General features: G+C 53.7%; 7 protein-coding genes across 7 annotated transcripts; 2 read left to right on the top strand and 5 right to left on the bottom strand.

Moving 5' to 3' along the window:
- Positions 1-14: 14 nt before the first annotated feature.
- On the bottom strand, positions 15-2859 carry BJX68DRAFT_270196 (uncharacterized protein; the record flags this gene model as incomplete). The annotated part of the gene is made up of 2 exons (XM_071046565.1): positions 15-1977; positions 2027-2859. The coding sequence occupies 2 exons, from the start codon at positions 2857-2859 to the stop codon at positions 15-17; spliced, it is 2796 nt and encodes a 931-aa protein (XP_070895643.1).
- A 348-nt stretch (positions 2860-3207) lies between these two features.
- Positions 3208-6782, top strand: BJX68DRAFT_155985 (uncharacterized protein). The gene is made up of 4 exons (XM_071036754.1): positions 3208-3524; positions 3579-4311; positions 4369-5596; positions 5659-6782. The coding sequence occupies exons 1-4, from the start codon at positions 3311-3313 to the stop codon at positions 6484-6486; spliced, it is 3003 nt and encodes a 1000-aa protein (XP_070895644.1). The 5' UTR covers positions 3208-3310; the 3' UTR covers positions 6487-6782.
- Positions 6783-6964: 182 nt separating this feature from the next.
- Positions 6965-9508, bottom strand: dppV (dipeptidyl peptidase DppV; the record flags this gene model as incomplete). Its single annotated transcript, XM_071046566.1, has 6 exons — positions 6965-7557; positions 7630-7852; positions 7932-8940; positions 9002-9234; positions 9307-9358; positions 9444-9508. 6 exons carry the CDS (start codon positions 9506-9508, stop codon positions 6965-6967), a joined length of 2175 nt encoding a protein of 724 aa, XP_070895645.1.
- Positions 9509-10125: 617 nt separating this feature from the next.
- Positions 10126-11564, bottom strand: BJX68DRAFT_270199 (uncharacterized protein; the record flags this gene model as incomplete). The annotated part of the gene is made up of 2 exons (XM_071046567.1): positions 10126-11334; positions 11394-11564. 2 exons carry the CDS (start codon positions 11562-11564, stop codon positions 10126-10128), a joined length of 1380 nt encoding a protein of 459 aa, XP_070895646.1.
- An 819-nt stretch (positions 11565-12383) lies between these two features.
- Positions 12384-12650, bottom strand: BJX68DRAFT_270200 (uncharacterized protein; the record flags this gene model as incomplete). The annotated part of the gene is made up of 2 exons (XM_071046568.1): positions 12384-12402; positions 12454-12650. The coding sequence occupies 2 exons, from the start codon at positions 12648-12650 to the stop codon at positions 12384-12386; spliced, it is 216 nt and encodes a 71-aa protein (XP_070895647.1).
- Positions 12651-14230: 1580 nt separating this feature from the next.
- Positions 14231-15332, top strand: BJX68DRAFT_257476 (uncharacterized protein; the record flags this gene model as incomplete). The annotated part of the gene is made up of 2 exons (XM_071043354.1): positions 14231-15085; positions 15318-15332. 2 exons carry the CDS (start codon positions 14231-14233, stop codon positions 15330-15332), a joined length of 870 nt encoding a protein of 289 aa, XP_070895648.1.
- On the bottom strand, positions 15307-16543 carry BJX68DRAFT_244031 (uncharacterized protein). Its single transcript, XM_071041236.1, has 2 exons — positions 15773-16543; positions 15307-15703 (listed from the first exon to the last, which is right to left on the bottom strand). Exons 1-2 carry the CDS (start codon positions 16225-16227, stop codon positions 15439-15441), a joined length of 720 nt encoding a protein of 239 aa, XP_070895649.1. The 5' UTR covers positions 16228-16543; the 3' UTR covers positions 15307-15438.
- Positions 16544-16970: the final 427 nt, after the last annotated feature.

Here is a 16970-nt window from a genome sequence, read left to right on the forward strand (position 1 = left end):
CCCGGAGATCAATCTCACTTTGCAGGTTCGCGCTTAACGTAAAAGTCCAACAGCGCCTTCGTAGCTGATGCGGCCGTCGCAGCCGCAAAGTCCTGCCAGTTTTTATTTTTATGACTATCGGCATAATCACAGACAGCTTTGACGATGATGCACGGCGTCTCGTCCCATAACCCTGCCCCTTCCATCTCGAAGGCAACAAGATCATAAATACTGGCGATTCTGTCGCGCTCCTCTGCCGATTTCATGACTGTGTCTGCCGAGCCAATTGTGCCGAGGAATATTGAAGGGGCTTGGGCATCAGTGATACGTCCCTGCTGTTCGAGATGCTTTTTCTGTGCGATACGTTCTCGTGGTATTACCTTGCTGAGGTCGCATCCTGCCTCCTCGCATGACATGTTATACGGTTCCGAGGATCCGTGCACCTTCTTCTTGCGAGCCTTGACGGATATACTGTGCGAAAGACGCCGTTTGTGCTGATAGCTCGCTTCGAAAACCAGGTCCTGGGCAGCCCCGGGATATATATAGTGAGAACCACGCGGCCTCCGAGCGGCTGATTGCTGAATCTTTTGGAGGTATCGTGCAGCAAGCTCCTCCATCCTCTCTCGTGCGCTGAGTGTCTGAAGCATGGTAAGGAGATGTCGTATACTGGGCGGTGCTCGGCCAAGGTTATCCTCCACCGTGTCCTTAACTTCAAACTCATCGGGATACTGTCGGCCGAGGTCGTATTGCACAACGTGCCTGCTAATAATCACATCTCCGAGGAGAACCTCGTCACCACCTGTGAACGGTACGCCGCCGCAGATTCCAGTGACGAGGACAAGCGACAGCCGTTGGTAACTCAGGCGGAGACTGGTAGACGCTCTCGCAGCGCTAACCTTTCCCATGCCGGGAAGCACAAGGAGTACGACGTTGAACTTTCCAATGCGTCCGTGGGTGTATATATTCTGATCTCCATTTGTCCTCTCGTAGTCATGCGTCCAAACCTCGTCAAAAAGGATATAGACGGCATCGTACTCCCGAGGCAATGCGCATACGATCGCGACCTCGAAATCGTCTCGACCGGCGGGGCCATTTTGTCTCGGTTGGGGGTCTTGCACAGGAGTATAGCGTGATCTGAGTTCCGGTGAAGCAAAGGATAACTTTTTGGACAGTGGGAGTTCTGACACGGAATCCCGCCGCTTACGCTTGGTGGTTTGGGGGTTGACGTTGACCTCAAGGTTTCGCACGATCTGGTCGTAAATGGCCCTTCTGAGACGATCTGCCAGAGGGAGGTCGTCCTGTTCATTCTTGGACTTTCGAAGCGCCATATGGAGGTATAGACAGCCTTCCACCGCTTTAAGGTAGTTCCCTCCTCCTTCTCTCTCAACCCGCTCAACGATATCGCACATTTCGCGCCATAGGGATATGTTCTCCCTACTTTCTGAGTGAATCTCCATCGAGATCCTTTCGCCGTTTTCAATCTCCAGTAGCAGTTTTGCAAACGAGAGTAATATCGGGTTTCCAGGACCAATGGATCCGTAGGACTGAGTAGGTCTCCCTGCGCAAGAAGATGCCCCGAGTGGCCGCAGCGAGATGTATAGGATACGTTCGCGTTTAAGGCCTTGGGTTGGACGAAGAAAAAATACGCTTTCAGCCTTCCAACTATGAGAGGCTAGCTCAATGTCAGCATCAAAGAACTCTAGCAAGCACCTTGCGAGGCCCAGAGCGAGGATAGCTTTCTCCCGAGCGCCCAGCTTCGTGTCCAGCAAGCCCGACCGATAGTCGTTGGCTGTGATCCGGGTCAACGCCTTTTGGTCCAGAAGTTGCTCAAGCGTCTCGGTAGCATAGTCCGTTGGTGACAGGGGAGTCGCTGGTGATATGTCGGAAATATCCAATAGTCCGTCCTTATCAACGAAGAGATGTATGCTTCTACCTTGATCTTTCGCCCGTTGGATCGCGGCACACAAGCCCTCCTTTCGCGCCTCGCTCACAGCTGCCCTTGACGTATTGGTTGGGACATTAACAGAATCGTTCAAAGAGGACTCACTGGGCTGGACTGCATTTCGCATGATGCCACCCCATCTGATCCAGACAGCACGAAAGAAACAGTTCCAGAGGAACGTCTCGTGTGCCGGTTTGCCAGTCGTCCGAAACTTTGAGTTTCATCTCGTGCAACTTTCCACAGTGCCTCTGACGAATGTTTCCTAAGAGCGTGTTCAATATGACACTTGCGTATCTCCGCTGCACGGGGTCATAGCCTCCGGTTGGCTGGTCGAGGATGGCGGAGGTATCGTCTTCGGTCGGCAATCGAGGATTTAAAGAAGTAGGCTGCTTGTTTGCATCATATATTATCTGTGACAAAAGCTGGTTCATTTCGGCAACACACTTCAGCGCCGCATCACCAGCCTGTCCTGCTGGGAAAATAAACAGCGACACATCTTGGTCGGTCACGAGGTTGAACTTGGCCATCGAGGTTCCCAAAACGGTCAGAAGTGAGCATATATTTGGGTACTGCTCACCCAAGGGAGCAATATCATGCAAGTCCGTGATATCTTTCGATGACTTTGGCGCCGCCTTTTCCTTCAAAGCTTTCAGCGCCGCGATGAGATCATGATTGACAATCCGGTCCAGTAACACGAGAAGTTCCCCCGCTCGTCCCTCAAAATCGTCCCCGCATTCACCAGGAATAGTCAGGATCATGGGAATTGTAGTGAAGAGGGTTCGAAGATCAGTCTCGAAGAACGCTGCTTGGTTCTGGAGTGCCTGTGAGTGGCCGCCACTTGCGCCATCATCACCTTTGGCAAATCTAGCCAGGCTGCCGGACAAGCGCGACCGGAGGGCCTGGAGGCTTTGCCAGCCAGGCAACTCGGTGGGAAGCATTGTGAATTGTCGTGGTCTCTGTCTGGAGAACTCAGGAAAAGTCAAGACAATCTCAGAACGGGCGTTCCCCCCTCAGGAGCTGCGCCCCAGCCCTTCGCTCCTCTTGGCAGCTGGTGAGGATTGGATGCAGAACAGGCAACCTGCATCTGACCCGGTGACTCGAAATCTCTCCACCGGTCGCGCCTTCCTTGCCCAATCTGACCCCGCCTCCCCTTCGCGACTTGCCGAACTCATCATCACATAACACCCCCATGCGAGGTCTAATATTCTTGCCCTTCTGGCTTTCCCAGAGCTCTCTGTCGCTTTGAATGTTCGAATGGGATTGGGCAGTCACCGATGCGGGGTAAAAACCTGCAACCCGGGCCCTGAGCAAGAATGAACGACCTCGCCATGAAGGAGTCAGAAGCCACAGAGCCTATTTTCCAGCTGGCCGTCGAATGCGAGATTCTTTATGCCACCCGAATCACATCGTTCAACGACTCCGGCGATGAGGATGCCGCAACGGTTCTGTCCGACTCATACCAGCGGTTTTCGGCTTGGGCAGCATATATGGGGGGTCTTTGCCGAGTCAAACCTGTGCCTGGACAGACGGCTGCGGCGCCACGATGAGATACAAGACCAGGTCCTTCGTCTCCTAGATATCATGCGCAGAAACCTTATCTCTTGTACCGAATTCTTCCTTACATCTGGTTTTTCTTTCGCTGACAGTACGTCCACAGTGGCCGAAGATAGTGACGCGATGCCACTCGAGACGACGGAGCCTTTGGATGAGGGCAGCCCGCTGTCTCAGGCGGTCCCACTTCGTATGCAGGGGTTACAAGCCATATCAGCGGCTCTCGAAAGGTTAAACCAGCTTGGAACTGCTATTCGACGATCGTCCATGACCCGGCAGACATCCAAGGCCAGAGAACTCGCCGAGACGTTTGATCTCACATCCTTTGAGCACATGGCATATATGTCTTTGAAAACGTTGTATCCGGATTGCAGCGAGAGCCTTATTGAGCAGCTGACCCGATCTATGCTACAGACGTATGCTCTGTTTTTGCATAGCAAGTCTCGCAAACCCAGACTCGAAACAAATCGGCTCACAGCGAGGATACACTCCCCTCTGCAACGGCTGCCCGAGGAACCGCTCCTTGCCTACGATGATCCGAGCCCTGGCGTGATGGAACCCCATGCGGCTGGCGGACACGAGCATTCGAACACTCCTGATGCCCAGCATGTCCATCCACGACCCCGCCGACCGCCTCATGCTCAGTCAGAACCTACCTCATTCGGCACACAGGAGGTCAGGACGCGGCTGAAAAGAATGCTTAGCCCATCTGTGCAAAGCAAGCCAATGTCTATTCTCGTCAATCAGACCACCTATCCTCGCGCAAACAAGGAGAGTCTGACATGCGAGTGGTGTTTTGGTCCCCTTCCACCGGACTCTCTTGAAGGGCTTAAGTGGCAGTATAAAAACTCGCCCTTCCTCGGTTATACCCCACCATCTTTCTAACAGATACATAGGAAGCATATCAATGAAGACTTTAGACCATACATATGCGTTTCGGAAAAGTGCTCACAGCCCTTGGTCAGATTCGCCTCCTCGTCGAGATGGTTCCAGCATATGGTCGGCGAACATGGCGAGACCTGGTATCGAGAAGTGCATGCGCCGTCTTCTTGGATTTGCCCTCTTTGTACCGAAGACAACGCATCTTTTCCCACCCCAGACATTTTTGCCGCGCACCTACACAACTATCACGGTGGCATCTTCAAAGAGCAGCATGTCAAGGCCATTGTTAGACAGAGTAGATTTCCTTCTTCCCGGCCGGACTCGACTTGCCCTCTGTGTTCTCTGCCAGTGAGCGATGGTCAATCCACTGAGACACGCAAACCAGTCGATAAGCAAGATGACCATTCGGGGAGGCAGGGATACCCTCTCAAGCCAGACGATAGCGTAACCAAGCGGAGACGGACAGGCTATAGCGAGCTCCGTCCGAGCGAAACATCACTGACCGGAACAGCTCTCGCAACGCATATGACCGCACATCTGCAGGGCGTCCTGCTGCTTACTCTACGTCTGATATCGATAGAAGGGCCAATAGCTGGGCTGGCTGGAAGTCAAGGCCCGTCTACACATACGGATGACCAACGCTCTTGTATCAGCTCACGGCCAAGGGACCTTGAATTAGGTCGGTCGGGCGGATCCGAGGCAAATAACGACGGGAGACTGGACGATACTGCGAATTCGGAATATGGTCCGTCTTCAGTTGACGTCGTCCCAGATTGCGAGGAAGTGGATTGGAGTGATGTGCCTCGAATACACGAAACTCCTGCAGGGAATGCTGCGGGAACTCCCATTAAGGATGAACTCGCTGCACTACGCGTGCCAGATGAACATGAGGAAACAGCGGCCCAGAAGCGGAGGCGAATAGTGGGAAAGATTCTCCGAGAAAGTCCCCGCGCCGAGTCCATGAGGAGGACTGTAGCACTCAAAGCACCATTGCTTGATGGTGAGGAGGAGCTACTGGCTTTGATCGACCAGTACTATATCAGAGGGTCCGACCTGCATGGTATTGTCCGCGGCTTGGAAAATTATATGTCTGCCGCCGAGGACTATATTAATCGACTTGAAGACCTCTTTGTCACTATGAAGCAATTGATTGTTCCAGCCGCTGATTGGTCTAGCTTACTCCCGTGGAGTGACATGCAAGACAGGATAGAGGATAGAGGATCTACCATACTGCACCAACATGCAAGTTACGCCAACTCTGACTGTGGAGCACTTTAGTGAAAGCTAACACGTGTACATTGTAGATAGAGGAGGTCAAAAGCGGTGTTTGGCGCCCCTTGGAGGAATTACGATCACTTTACAGAGGCCGCCCAAGCCTCGCCATTGCACACCTCCGAGAACGCCGTCAGAACTACATTAGATTCCTGGACTTGAAGGAGCATGCCCAGGAAATACCACCGGCTTTGCAGGAGCAGGCGGAAGAGTATGAAGCCCTGGAGGTGACATTGAAGCATGAATTGCCACGACTCCATTCCCTCTGTACGGAGCCGATCGAACGGTGCCTCGGTAACTTCGCCCGGATACAGGCAGCCTGGTTCGAGTCCATGCAGGGTGAATTGAAGGTCATTGCCACAAGTGGCTCCTGGGAGGAAATAGCTGGTCGGTGCCATAAAGCACAGGCAGCCGTGGAAGCACGGTTGTCGAACCTTGTGATCTGCAACAGCACAATTTTGGACCTGGTGCTTGACCCTGATTCACATCTCGATGCAACAACACCCTCAAACGACGAGTCCAGTTCGATATCTGAGTGGCAAGCTCCCTACTCAATTGTGCCCTTCCAGCGATCGCCCCCGCTGCAGATACCCATAAGACCGCAACTGAACCACGAATGGCCGCCTAGGCCTCGACACCTAGCTGTGAGCATGAGGCCGTCTAAGCAGGAGTTGGATGACCAGGAGGTCGATGGATACCCCTGGCTGGCCTATAGTCCAGGCGAGGTATTTGAACTTTTTGGTGCTTATGGCGAACGTTTTCTCGCAAAGAGGGAGCATCCTCTTGTCGCGGGGCGGCGAGGTTGGATATACAGGGCGCACTTTCAAGGGCTTCTTGGAGGCCCGCCGACCTGGCCTTGATGAGAAGCCATCTCCGGAGACAGACTCCATGTCCTTGAACCAAGTCCGGGACCGTAGGCGGATTCGTCGCCTAACTGACTAAAGGCGGGGAGTATTTCAACCACCGGGAGGCCTTTGGTAGAATGGTTCCACACTCAGAGGCTTCCAGCAGGATAGAAACCACCATGGGAAACGTTATTCTGTACAAGGGACTTGGACCGACTCAGCGATTATGGAAAACTAGTATGACAAGACCATGTAGCGAGCTCAGCTCAAGGGGATTAGGGATCAGAACGAATTGGGCGGTGCATTCAGGGTTCGAGAGTGTACTATCTGTGGCACGATTTTTTCAAACAGCCTTGAGATACTTCCCCTACTAATACATTCAACGAGGCACGTCCTAAGCAGGCAGCCAAGCAAGCATCTCAGCATTTCTCATGACACTATACATGGTAGCATACAGCATTTCCTCCATTCACATCATTCCACCCCCTCATACTCAAGCAGGCGGGTTAATATCCACAACAGGCACAACGGTATCCTCAAGGCTAACAGCCTTGTCATTCTCCTCCCCAACCCCGGAATACTTATTCAACCACCCGAGGACCTGCTGATGCCAAACAAGCGAGTTCTCCGGCTGGACAACCCAATGGTTCTCATCCGGGAAATTCACAAACCGACTCGGCACCCCACGCTCCTGCAACACATTAAACAGACTCAGTCCCTCCGCAACGGGCAAGCGATAATCCAAATCATTGTGGATGACCAGCTGCGGCGTGTCGAAGCGCTCGATCCGCTCCGACGCAGAAGGGTCGAAGCGGCGGTAGTTTTCCCGCGCGCCCCAGAAGGTCCCGTTGAACTCATGCTCCATGAACCAGAGCTCTTCCGTGGAGATTTTGGCGTCCGCGACGAACGTTCCGTCGTGGCTGACCAGCGCTTTGAATTCGCGGCCCAGGTCCGAGCCTTGGATCCAGTTGATCATGAACCCGCCGTAGGAGGCGCCCGCGGCGACGGAGCGGGAAGTGTCGATGTAGTCGATGTTGTCGCGGACGTATTCCCAGCCCTTGACGAGGTCATCGTAGGGAGCTCCTCCTGTTGCATACAATTAGCATTCCACTCCACGGCTTTTTCAGCGACGTTAGGAAAAGTAGATTGAGAACTCACCCCAGTTATTCTGAATCCGATCCGTAAGCTCATCGCCGTACCCAGTTGAACCAGTGGGGTTCGGCGCAACGACAACGTATCCCTGGTCGGCAAAGACCTTGGGGTTCCACCGCGTGCTCCACGAGTCGGCCCAGGAGCCCTGCGGGCCGCCGTGGATGAGGTAGGCGAGCGGGTAGGTTTTGGAGCTGTCGAAGTTTTCGGGGTAGATGATCCAGGCGTGGATCTATTTTCATATAAATTGTTAGCTGGGTGGGGAATGGGAGGAAAGGGGAGGGGGAGGGGCTAAATGGAAGTCGACGTACATCAGTCCAGTTGCCCTCATACCAGAATTCACTAATATCCTCAGGCCCCAGACCCGCAAGCTCAGGGTCAATCTCATTCGCCGACGCAAGCGTCTTGAGGACACCCTTCTTCGGATCCAGGCTGACAGTGTACACATTCCAGTTCGTCCACTGCGCCGCGCCGGTAACGAGGATATTCTTGTTCGGGAGAACATAATACGCGCTGACAACACCCGTCGCAGTCAGGTTTGCGGGCTGGAAGTCGTTACCGGTAGCCTTCTTAACGGGGACAAGGAACAGCTTGACGCGGCCCGTATCCTCGGCGCCGACGACGATGGTGCGGGTATCAACCCACTGGAGCGAATCGGGGGACCGGTCCCACTCCGTGGCCAGAGCAGTAATCTCCTTTGATGAAAGGTCATACAGGTACAGAACCCGACGATCCGACTCATACGTCGGGTCCTCCATCTGGAAGTACGCGAGCGTCTTGCTGTCGGGCGAGAAAACGGGGTTGTTCGAGTCACCCTCGATTCCCTCGGGCACCTTGCTCCCAGGCCCATTGACCGGGAAAGCAGTCTTCGACCCATCATGCGGCGCAAGATAGATATATGCCGTGGTATGGTTCGCCTGCGGCCTATCGGGGGCTTTGCTCTTATACGCCACCCACTTGCCGTCGGGGGAGATGTCGTAGTCGGAGGCTCCGCCAAAGGGCGGGTAGGGGCTTTCGGCGTTTTTGACGGGGGAGACGAGGTTCTTGAGACCGCCTGCGGCGGTGTATTTCTTGTGCTGGTTCTTCTTGAGCGTGCCTGAGAAGACGGCGTTGAAGGTTGTGGTCAGGTAGTAGTCCCAGTGACGGACGTAGATGCTGTCGTAGATGCGGGCGGAGCTGGCTTGGGGTGTTGCGGTGGCTTCGTTGTAGGCTGTGCCGTTGGGGTAGGACTGGCCGTTTAGCACGTAGTGCAGGTCGCCATTTTTGGCTGTTACGACCTTGAGGCCGTTGAAGGGGGCCGGAAGGGAGGCGGCTTTGTAGCTATAATTTATCAATCAGTAAACGGTCCAATTGTGGAAAATCTGAAGAGGATTGTACATACCCAGAGGGAAAATCCTTCAAAGGCGAAACCCAAAGCTCAACACCACCAGGGACATCCTCATTGGTCCCATTGATGTACAGCAGAGTCGAATCCGTCAACCAGACAATCTCCGAGACATTGCTGTCATTCGTCAGGGGCGAGATCTCCCCGGACTTGAGATCAATCAAGCTCCACCACGAGGGGCGCTCCTTGGTCTCGAAGGAGTACTGCGAGGCGGAGAAGAACGCGACGCTCTATTTCGAGTCCCGTTAATTAGCATTGTTATTGTTACACAGACGCGGGAAGGGATGGGAGGGAGCACAAACACCAGAGGGGTTGGGGATGGCTTCGGATCGGCGAGGCGCACTGATCAATTGCCTGTGCGGGGGCAGGTCAGTCGCAGTAACGTGGGACAGTACCCCAGAGTCCAAGCTCGGGATGCAATGGGACAATTGGTGCTTACTCTGGGGTAAGAGCGAGCGCAGAAGACGCCGCAGCGGCAAGCGACAACCAGCGAAGAGCGCCCATGATGACAATAGCTCAGCTTCAGCTCAAGCTCAGCTCAATCAGTGCGACGATCCCTCAAGAATGCCCGGGAATGACAGCTTATTTATACACTGGAGCGGGAGATGAGGAGATGGTGTGCTCAACGCCGCGAATAACCACAGCGACGAGCTCCGCACCGAGGGCCGCAGGCGTCTGCAGCAATCGGCAGGCACCGCGGCGGGAAACCCTGCTGGGAATGTTTTGGGACCTGCCTTATCGAGCAAGGCTAGTATTCGCTTTGGCAGGGATCAGCAGCAACCAGGGCGGGGCTTGGCCACAGTGGGCCGGTGCTAAGCATTGCGGGCGAATACCAGCCTCGCTTGGGTTGCAACGCCAAGAAGGCTGATAAACAGGATGTAACCTCTGCAAGAGGGGGTTATGAGACATTTGCGCCATCTTATCTGCTATGAGTGCATGTCACACGATAAGGCGAGCGTTTGTGGAGTTGTGATGCTATCGGTTTATATTGCCATCGGCGATTAATCTCCTCATCTTTTCTGACACAATCCTGACTGTGCGCCAAGAGCTTGGAAATCTTGAAATACGAGCGGAAAAGCTTGACAACCACATCATCATCATCATCACCATGACATCTCCCTTCAGGAACAAAACAAACTGTCCATATCGATGAGTTTCTCAAACGCCTCCCATCCAGCCCGCGTATTCGCCCCCCGAAGCCAGTATCCCCCCGCGCCATCCTTCAGATTAAACGCAATCGGACTAGGCAGTCTCCCCAATGTCAACGGCACACTCGGATTCACAAACACAACCTGTGGCTTCCTCGCCTGCCGACTCGCACCAGAGAAATCAAGACCCGTATAGTCGAACGTCGTCCACGGACTGACCATCGGAACCCCCCATTTGACACCCCCGCGACTATCCTGCATCGCCGGCGCGACGAGTTTCTCCTCGAACCGGCTGATCTCGCGCTTGATGCTCGCCGGGTGGCGGTAGCGAATCGTCGCCATGCGCAGGCGCGCAGCGACCTTTGTGATCGACTCCGCCTGCAGCTCGCGTTCGGAGAATTGGCACAGGAGGAAGGTGACGCTGTTGTGCGGATAGTACGTGTTCGGGTCGGTGGGCTCAAGCAGCGCGCGATAGTTGATCGGGCCGATATAGTCGACGGGGTCATCGTTGGGTTTCCTCGCGCCGTAGACCAGCTTCAGGTATAGCGCGGTGATGATGTCGTTGCGCGTCAACTGCATCCCTAGGTGCTCGCCGCTACTCTCCAGCTCCTTTTGCGCCCGCGATCGCACATCGTCGACCCAGGATCCGGGGAGATGGACGGTTCGGTGTGTGAGCAGCGGCGAAAGACCGAGTATCTCGCTCAGTCGGAGCAGCAGATATTTCGCCTGGAATTTCAGGACCGTCAACCGATTGGTAACGAAGATATCCTGCTCCGGCTGCGCGGGAAGCGGTTCAGTCGAGACCTTCCGCACAAGCTCGGAGATCCTTTTCCCAGTCGCGTCCGGCGGGAGTACGAATTTCGGAACCGGTTTATCTGATAATAGGTCGCAGAAGTAGCTGATAACATGGTATGCACTTGACCCGTCGCAGAGGGCATGTGTGAAGCTGAAACAGAGAAGCGTCGCGTCGTTGAGGATCGTCACGCGGAGCTTCATTATCGAGGTCGAATTTGACGGTACATTGAAGAGGAACACCTCGTCGAGTCCAGCGGGGTCGTCGAAGATGATTCTCGGGGCGGTGCCTGCGCGCCATGAGAAGGGGAGGACGGCTGCGAGGTCCTGCTTTAATGTGCGTTCCTCGAAATCGACGGTTGAGCCGCATTGGAATTGTCGCATGTCGAGCTTTACTCCAGTCGTTAGTATCATCGGCTCAACTTGTAGTTTTTCCGTTGGCTCTTTACCTTGCTAAGCAGCTTTCCCCCGAGAAGCGGGGACAGCTCGATTAATCGGGCATACTTCTCCCGCAAAATGGACACATCGAGAACACCATCGACGACTATCCCGATGTTTACGTCGAATGGCAGTGACATGGCACTGCTGCAGACATATTTCGTTTGGTCGGAAGACCTCATCTTGTCAATATCAGTAGGAATGTGAACATGGGGATGGATCTCAGCTCCACTCCATCTCGCGCCTGCCCAGGCCATGCCAGCCTTTTAATCAAATTCCGCAAGTGGGCGACACGTCAAACCGTCACAAACTCACCCAGCTACCTACGGCGATCTGCAAACTGCCAAGCAAACATATCAGAAGCGCCGGCACTCTATTTGCGGGGTGAGAATACGGCGTCGCGATGAACCCGACGGGAAAAGCAATATACCCACCATACTGCCCGTCAAGTTACTCCGGACTCCGCTATGGCCGTTTTTCTGCGCTTAACTCCATCGCTAGGAGCTCTGGGCAAACCTTGTTTTGTCGACTCTGGAGTAGCTTGTCGGCGGGTTATCTTGTGATATGTCTCGTTGGCGCTGCTGTCTGGGGCATGCTGTCATCGGCGAGGGACTGACTCTCCAGCGTCCACGCCCAGACAAGACACCGACTTGGACGGAAAATCCAGTAGTTCTATTCAAACGCACGGCAAGATGATAATAGAAATTAAGTCGAGATTATATAGAAATACATATCAAAGAAGGGTATCAAAACCAAACCCGAACGCCACTTCCGTCTATATCCCAGTCTATAATCCAATGCAGAGCGGAGATCCTCATCCATCGCAATTATCCCCCGAAAGCCGTGCGCCTCTATTCTATTCTATAGCGTGTTCAATAATTCAATAATGTCGTTCGTCGTACGCGAAGCGACCGGAACGTGTCGCGTCCGAGCTCGCTGCGTCTGGGTGTGTTGTGGCACTGTCTCCCTCGGGGAGACAATGAGAGCATTGACTAGATCGCTTATGATCTGCGGTTGGAACTTGGTCAGTCAGCGATGTACTTTTAAAGTGTAGTAAGTAGTGATGCTCACCTCGGCTCCCACCCCTGTCCAGCCCAGCGTCCCGCAGGGAAATTGTACTCGTCATCCCAGGTCATCTTGGCGGGCAGACCGGGACCCCATTGTTCCTTGATGTGTTGGAGGTGTTTTTTGAATTTTGCGAGGTGTGGGTGTTTGCCGCGGAGACTGGGCGACTGTTCTTTGTGGTCGAGGGAGGAGATTTCGCTCATTGTGGTGGATGGAGAGATGGATGGTTTGTTTGAGTGTGTGGTGTTGGTTGATGTATATATTGGGAGGAGGAGGCGATAAGAGTGTAGGGATAGGCACCGCAACACCAGAGTTGGAAAGAGGAATATATATTAAAGCTTTGAAGCCGAGTCTGAATCTGGATCCAAAAACAAACCCCTGGATAGCAGGTCCAGCCCATATTTATAAACCCTCCCTCCCCTGAACGCCTCGCAAAGGCCCAGTCCAGATCTATAGAAATTTTTTGTCGCCCACGCCGAACAATCTCCAGCCCATCGCCGAGCGGGTGCCCTGAGTCACCATCATCTCATCGCCAACCACAGTCGCCTCACAGACCCACACGAGCTGCAGAACCGCTGGAAAAGCTTGAAAGGTTTTTCCTGACGACGACATCTGTGCCTGAAATTACTCTTTCCAGGGTCCTCGCCGAGTCTAGGGATTTCGCGACCTCTTGGCTGCTGCGTGATGAGATGTTTGGGCTTGTTGGGCTCCGGCTTGCGCCGAGTCATGAAATTTGTTTTGTGCATAGTTAATTCAGCGTGATTCTATTGGTTGCTCATGATCATAAATCAGTATTTGTGAGGGGATTTCGAGGGATCATGTAAGCTGGACAGCATAAAATGACGTCATTTAGCAGTGGCCGAGAGAACGCCGGATTTTTGCCGGTCTGCTAGTTTATGGCGCATTTGCGAGGAGGCAAGGGATGCGCATTTTTCTCATGGTCAAACTTTAACTTCGTTGCAGCATCCGTCTGACAACATCCTGATCATTGCTTCCTTACTACCGCGTATGTGAACTTGATATGATTTCAAATGTCGAGGATCTGGGCGTTGCTTCTGGCTGAGCTGTGGCACTCTGCAGTCTGCTGGTGAGAGCTTGATAAAAGGTCGAGGGTATGTCCAAGCCTGTACGCTCCTTGTACGATTCAGGAATTCTTCGCGACGATAAAATATCTCACGATAATCGTCGGAACGCGGAGATCAAATTTTGCGCTGGTATCGGGATCTAATAATATCGCCGAAGGGTCGGGTTCCCGATTCTGATTTTGATCCCGGCCCTGCCCGAGTCAAGTTCTAGATCGTGGGTCACCAGTGGAGATGAACCATGATAGGGCTGAGGGCCTGGACTGGCTGCAGTGTGCGTTTATGTGGACTTCATTGCTCCAGGCTTGTTGATATCATTCTCTCTTAAGTGCTTGAACGGCTCCTTTGAACGACTATATGTTCCTGCTACTAATGTCACGTTACCGGCAGCCTCGGTGGCGCTGGCGAAGCTCATTTAGAGTTTCGTCGGAGCTAGACGAGGTTGACCCATGGTTGGCGACTTTTATGCTAGATTTGATTCGCTAGTAGATGCAAGGTCAATGACCATCCATGAAATCATTCGTCGGGAGCTTAATTTCTCCTAACGGCTTGATGTGTCCCTGATAATTCAATTCTTCAACTTGCTGCATGCAACAGCCAATGGGGTAATTTGATGCAACCCCAAATCAACTACATAGATCAACAGCTTGCTTCACCACGTGGTTGTTGGACAGAATGCTTAAGTCCACGGACGACCCACAATGCGCCCCCTAGAACAAGTCCCCCCCGGCCTCGTGCACGGCCTCGAATACCAGAGCTTCGAAGTAAAAGCCACCGTCGCCGTATTCCTCGCCATCGCCCTCATCAACTCGCTCGAACTCATCGCCCTCGTCTGCTGGACCTTCCGCCAACCGCGCGGCCTCTACTTCTGGTCCATCCTCGTCTCCTCCTTCGCCATAATCCCCTACGGGGTTGGTGCGATCTTGCACTACTACAGGATCGTCCCGCTCCCGCTGGGATTGGCGATTGCATACGTGGGCTTTGTGACCATTGTACCACTGCAGAGTGTCGTGCTGTACTCGAGATTGCATCTCGTGTTTTACAACGAGAAGTTCCTCAAGGTTCTTCTGGGCGTTATCATCGCGGTGTCCGTTCTCCTCCTCATCCCGACCACAATCACAACATGGGGCTCCGCACGCGCCCGCTCCAGCGGCTGGAACTACGCGTACAACGTCGTCGAGCGCCTGCAGGTAACCGGCTTCTGCGTGATGGAATTCTCCCTCTCATCGCTGTACATCTGGTCCACGGTCAAACTGCTCCGATTGTCTCCGGAGGGCAGAGACCGCGTCAAGCGGATCATGTACGAGCTCCTGGCCATCAGCTTCGCGGTCATGGCGCTCGACGTCGCGCTGATTGTTATTGAGTATATGAATCTGTATTATCTGCAGGTATGTCTTAAGGTTATGGTTTATAGTATCAAGCTCAAGTTGGAGTTTGCCGTGCTGGGGCGGCTCATTGCGGTTACGAAGTCCCGGGGGGTGAAGCAGAGGACGAGGGTGCAGAGGTCCGAGTTTATTGGGCAGCCCGTGGATTTGGGGCAGTTTACGGGGGACACGGTTGCGACGACGGAGATGGAGACGGATGGGACAGGGACGGTGCCGAGTGTTGGGGAGGATGGGGATGGGGATGGAGAAGTTGGGCCGATCGGGGAGGGATGGGGACAAGATGAGTCTCAGACCACCAGTCCAAGAGATAGGAACTAGCTAGGTCAATATAAGAGAAACCCTTAGGTGTCCTAGAACATTCTGGCACTCAAAGAGACTAAAACAGAGCAACTGTTGTCAATAGCATTTCATAACGTGATACCCTAAATGGAAGTAGCCCAGACACGCATGGAAAGGAGTAGATGGCGCATCAAAGCCAGATCGCTCCACCATCCTCTCGCACAACAACATCGCCCGAACCTCGACTAGCCGATAAACTCCATCTCCCTTTCCATAGTCAGGCCTTGCCAATGGAGAGTATCGCCCGGATGCATCTTCCGCGAATGCACTCCAAGGTTGTCTTTGCGATTGAAAGTCTTTGCGCAGCCTGGGACCTGGCACGCGAACGAGCCGGGGTTGATATGTTGCGTGTCGACGTGGCGCTTGAGCTGTGCAGGGCGCGAGAATGTTCCGGTATAGGTGCAACCACGCCATTTGCATTTGAAAGCTCGTGGGGGGACGATCCGAGGACTAGAGCAAGGGTTAGCTGGTGAGTGGGTAAGATTATGTGTTGATGTATGCAAGACGGAAAGTACGTACTCCACCGCAGATGCGAGCTGGGAGGACGTGTCTGGAAAGGTATCCTTCGAACCCGTTGATGGATATGTGTCTTGGTGAATTGAATAATCAAAGCCAGACCAGGCTTGCGGAGCGTAGGCAGTAGAGCTCTGCGCGAACTGCATGGATTGACGCGCCCCTGGTTCACCGGGCTGACTGGAGCTTGTGTAAGGCGCTCGGGTGTCTGGTAGCCAATTGGAGCTGTCATAAACCGAAGGTACCTGACACTCGAAATTGAACGCAGGGGACACGGTATATGACTGCGCAGACGTCGTGGAGGGTGCAAGGCCAGTAGGTCCAGAGCTGTTAGGAAGCATTGAAGGATCCACGGACAGATCCACACGGGCACCAGGGACGAGCTGTGATGTCCATTCTTCACTTCTATTTGGCACAACCAATGAGGGGTAGTACCCAGAGGAGACTTGATTCGAATCCATGATTGGTGGATTTGACGGAAAGTGACGGCCTTAAAATCGCCAAGTTGCTTCAATATTGTCTCCCCTAAAAAGAAAATGCATAAGGTGAATGGGGCAAGGTATCGGGAGAGGAGGCCCTTTTAAGCAATCTCCAAAAAACATCGACCAGCGCTAGAAGCTCAATGCCGTGGCCAGCTGACGCACATTGGCGTAGTCTCATACCTGCTTGCCTGCGAGTGGCCTTGAGGGCTTCGAGATCAAGGGCAATTTGTATGAAAATCGCGCTCTTATGTAGCTGTAACTACAAAAACACTTCCTCAGGCCCCGGGGACGAATCGTAGGCGGAGCCCTGATGGAAAAATGAGACTACGCCGTGGATGACTTGTGCGCACTAACCCGACCCCGCCCCACCCCACACCACCAATAACTGCTTAGCCGCCCCAATACCGAACCAATGAAATTGTCCCGTTTGCGCCTCATGATGGGAATCACTATGGGGCCCTATCACAGGTAAGAGAAGAGCCAGGGATTGTTCAGCCCTGCCTGAGCGTTCGATCTTACAACACTTGCGTCTGGCTGGCTAATGGCCAATGAGATCTCTGGGCGCGTCACTAACCATGCACCGATATACCGGATCCTGAAGATTGTCGAGGGAGTGTGAGGGAGTGTGAGGGAGTGTCGAGGGAGTGTCGAGGGAGTGTCGAGGGAGTGTCGAGGGAGTGTCGAGGGAGTGTCGAGGGAGTGTCGAGGGAGTGTCGAGGGAG

Source organism: Aspergillus pseudodeflectus (assembly GCF_044049435.1).
Source record: "Aspergillus pseudodeflectus strain CBS 756.74 chromosome Unknown BJX68scaffold_46, whole genome shotgun sequence".
Taxonomy (NCBI): Eukaryota; Fungi; Ascomycota; class Eurotiomycetes; order Eurotiales; family Aspergillaceae; genus Aspergillus; species Aspergillus pseudodeflectus.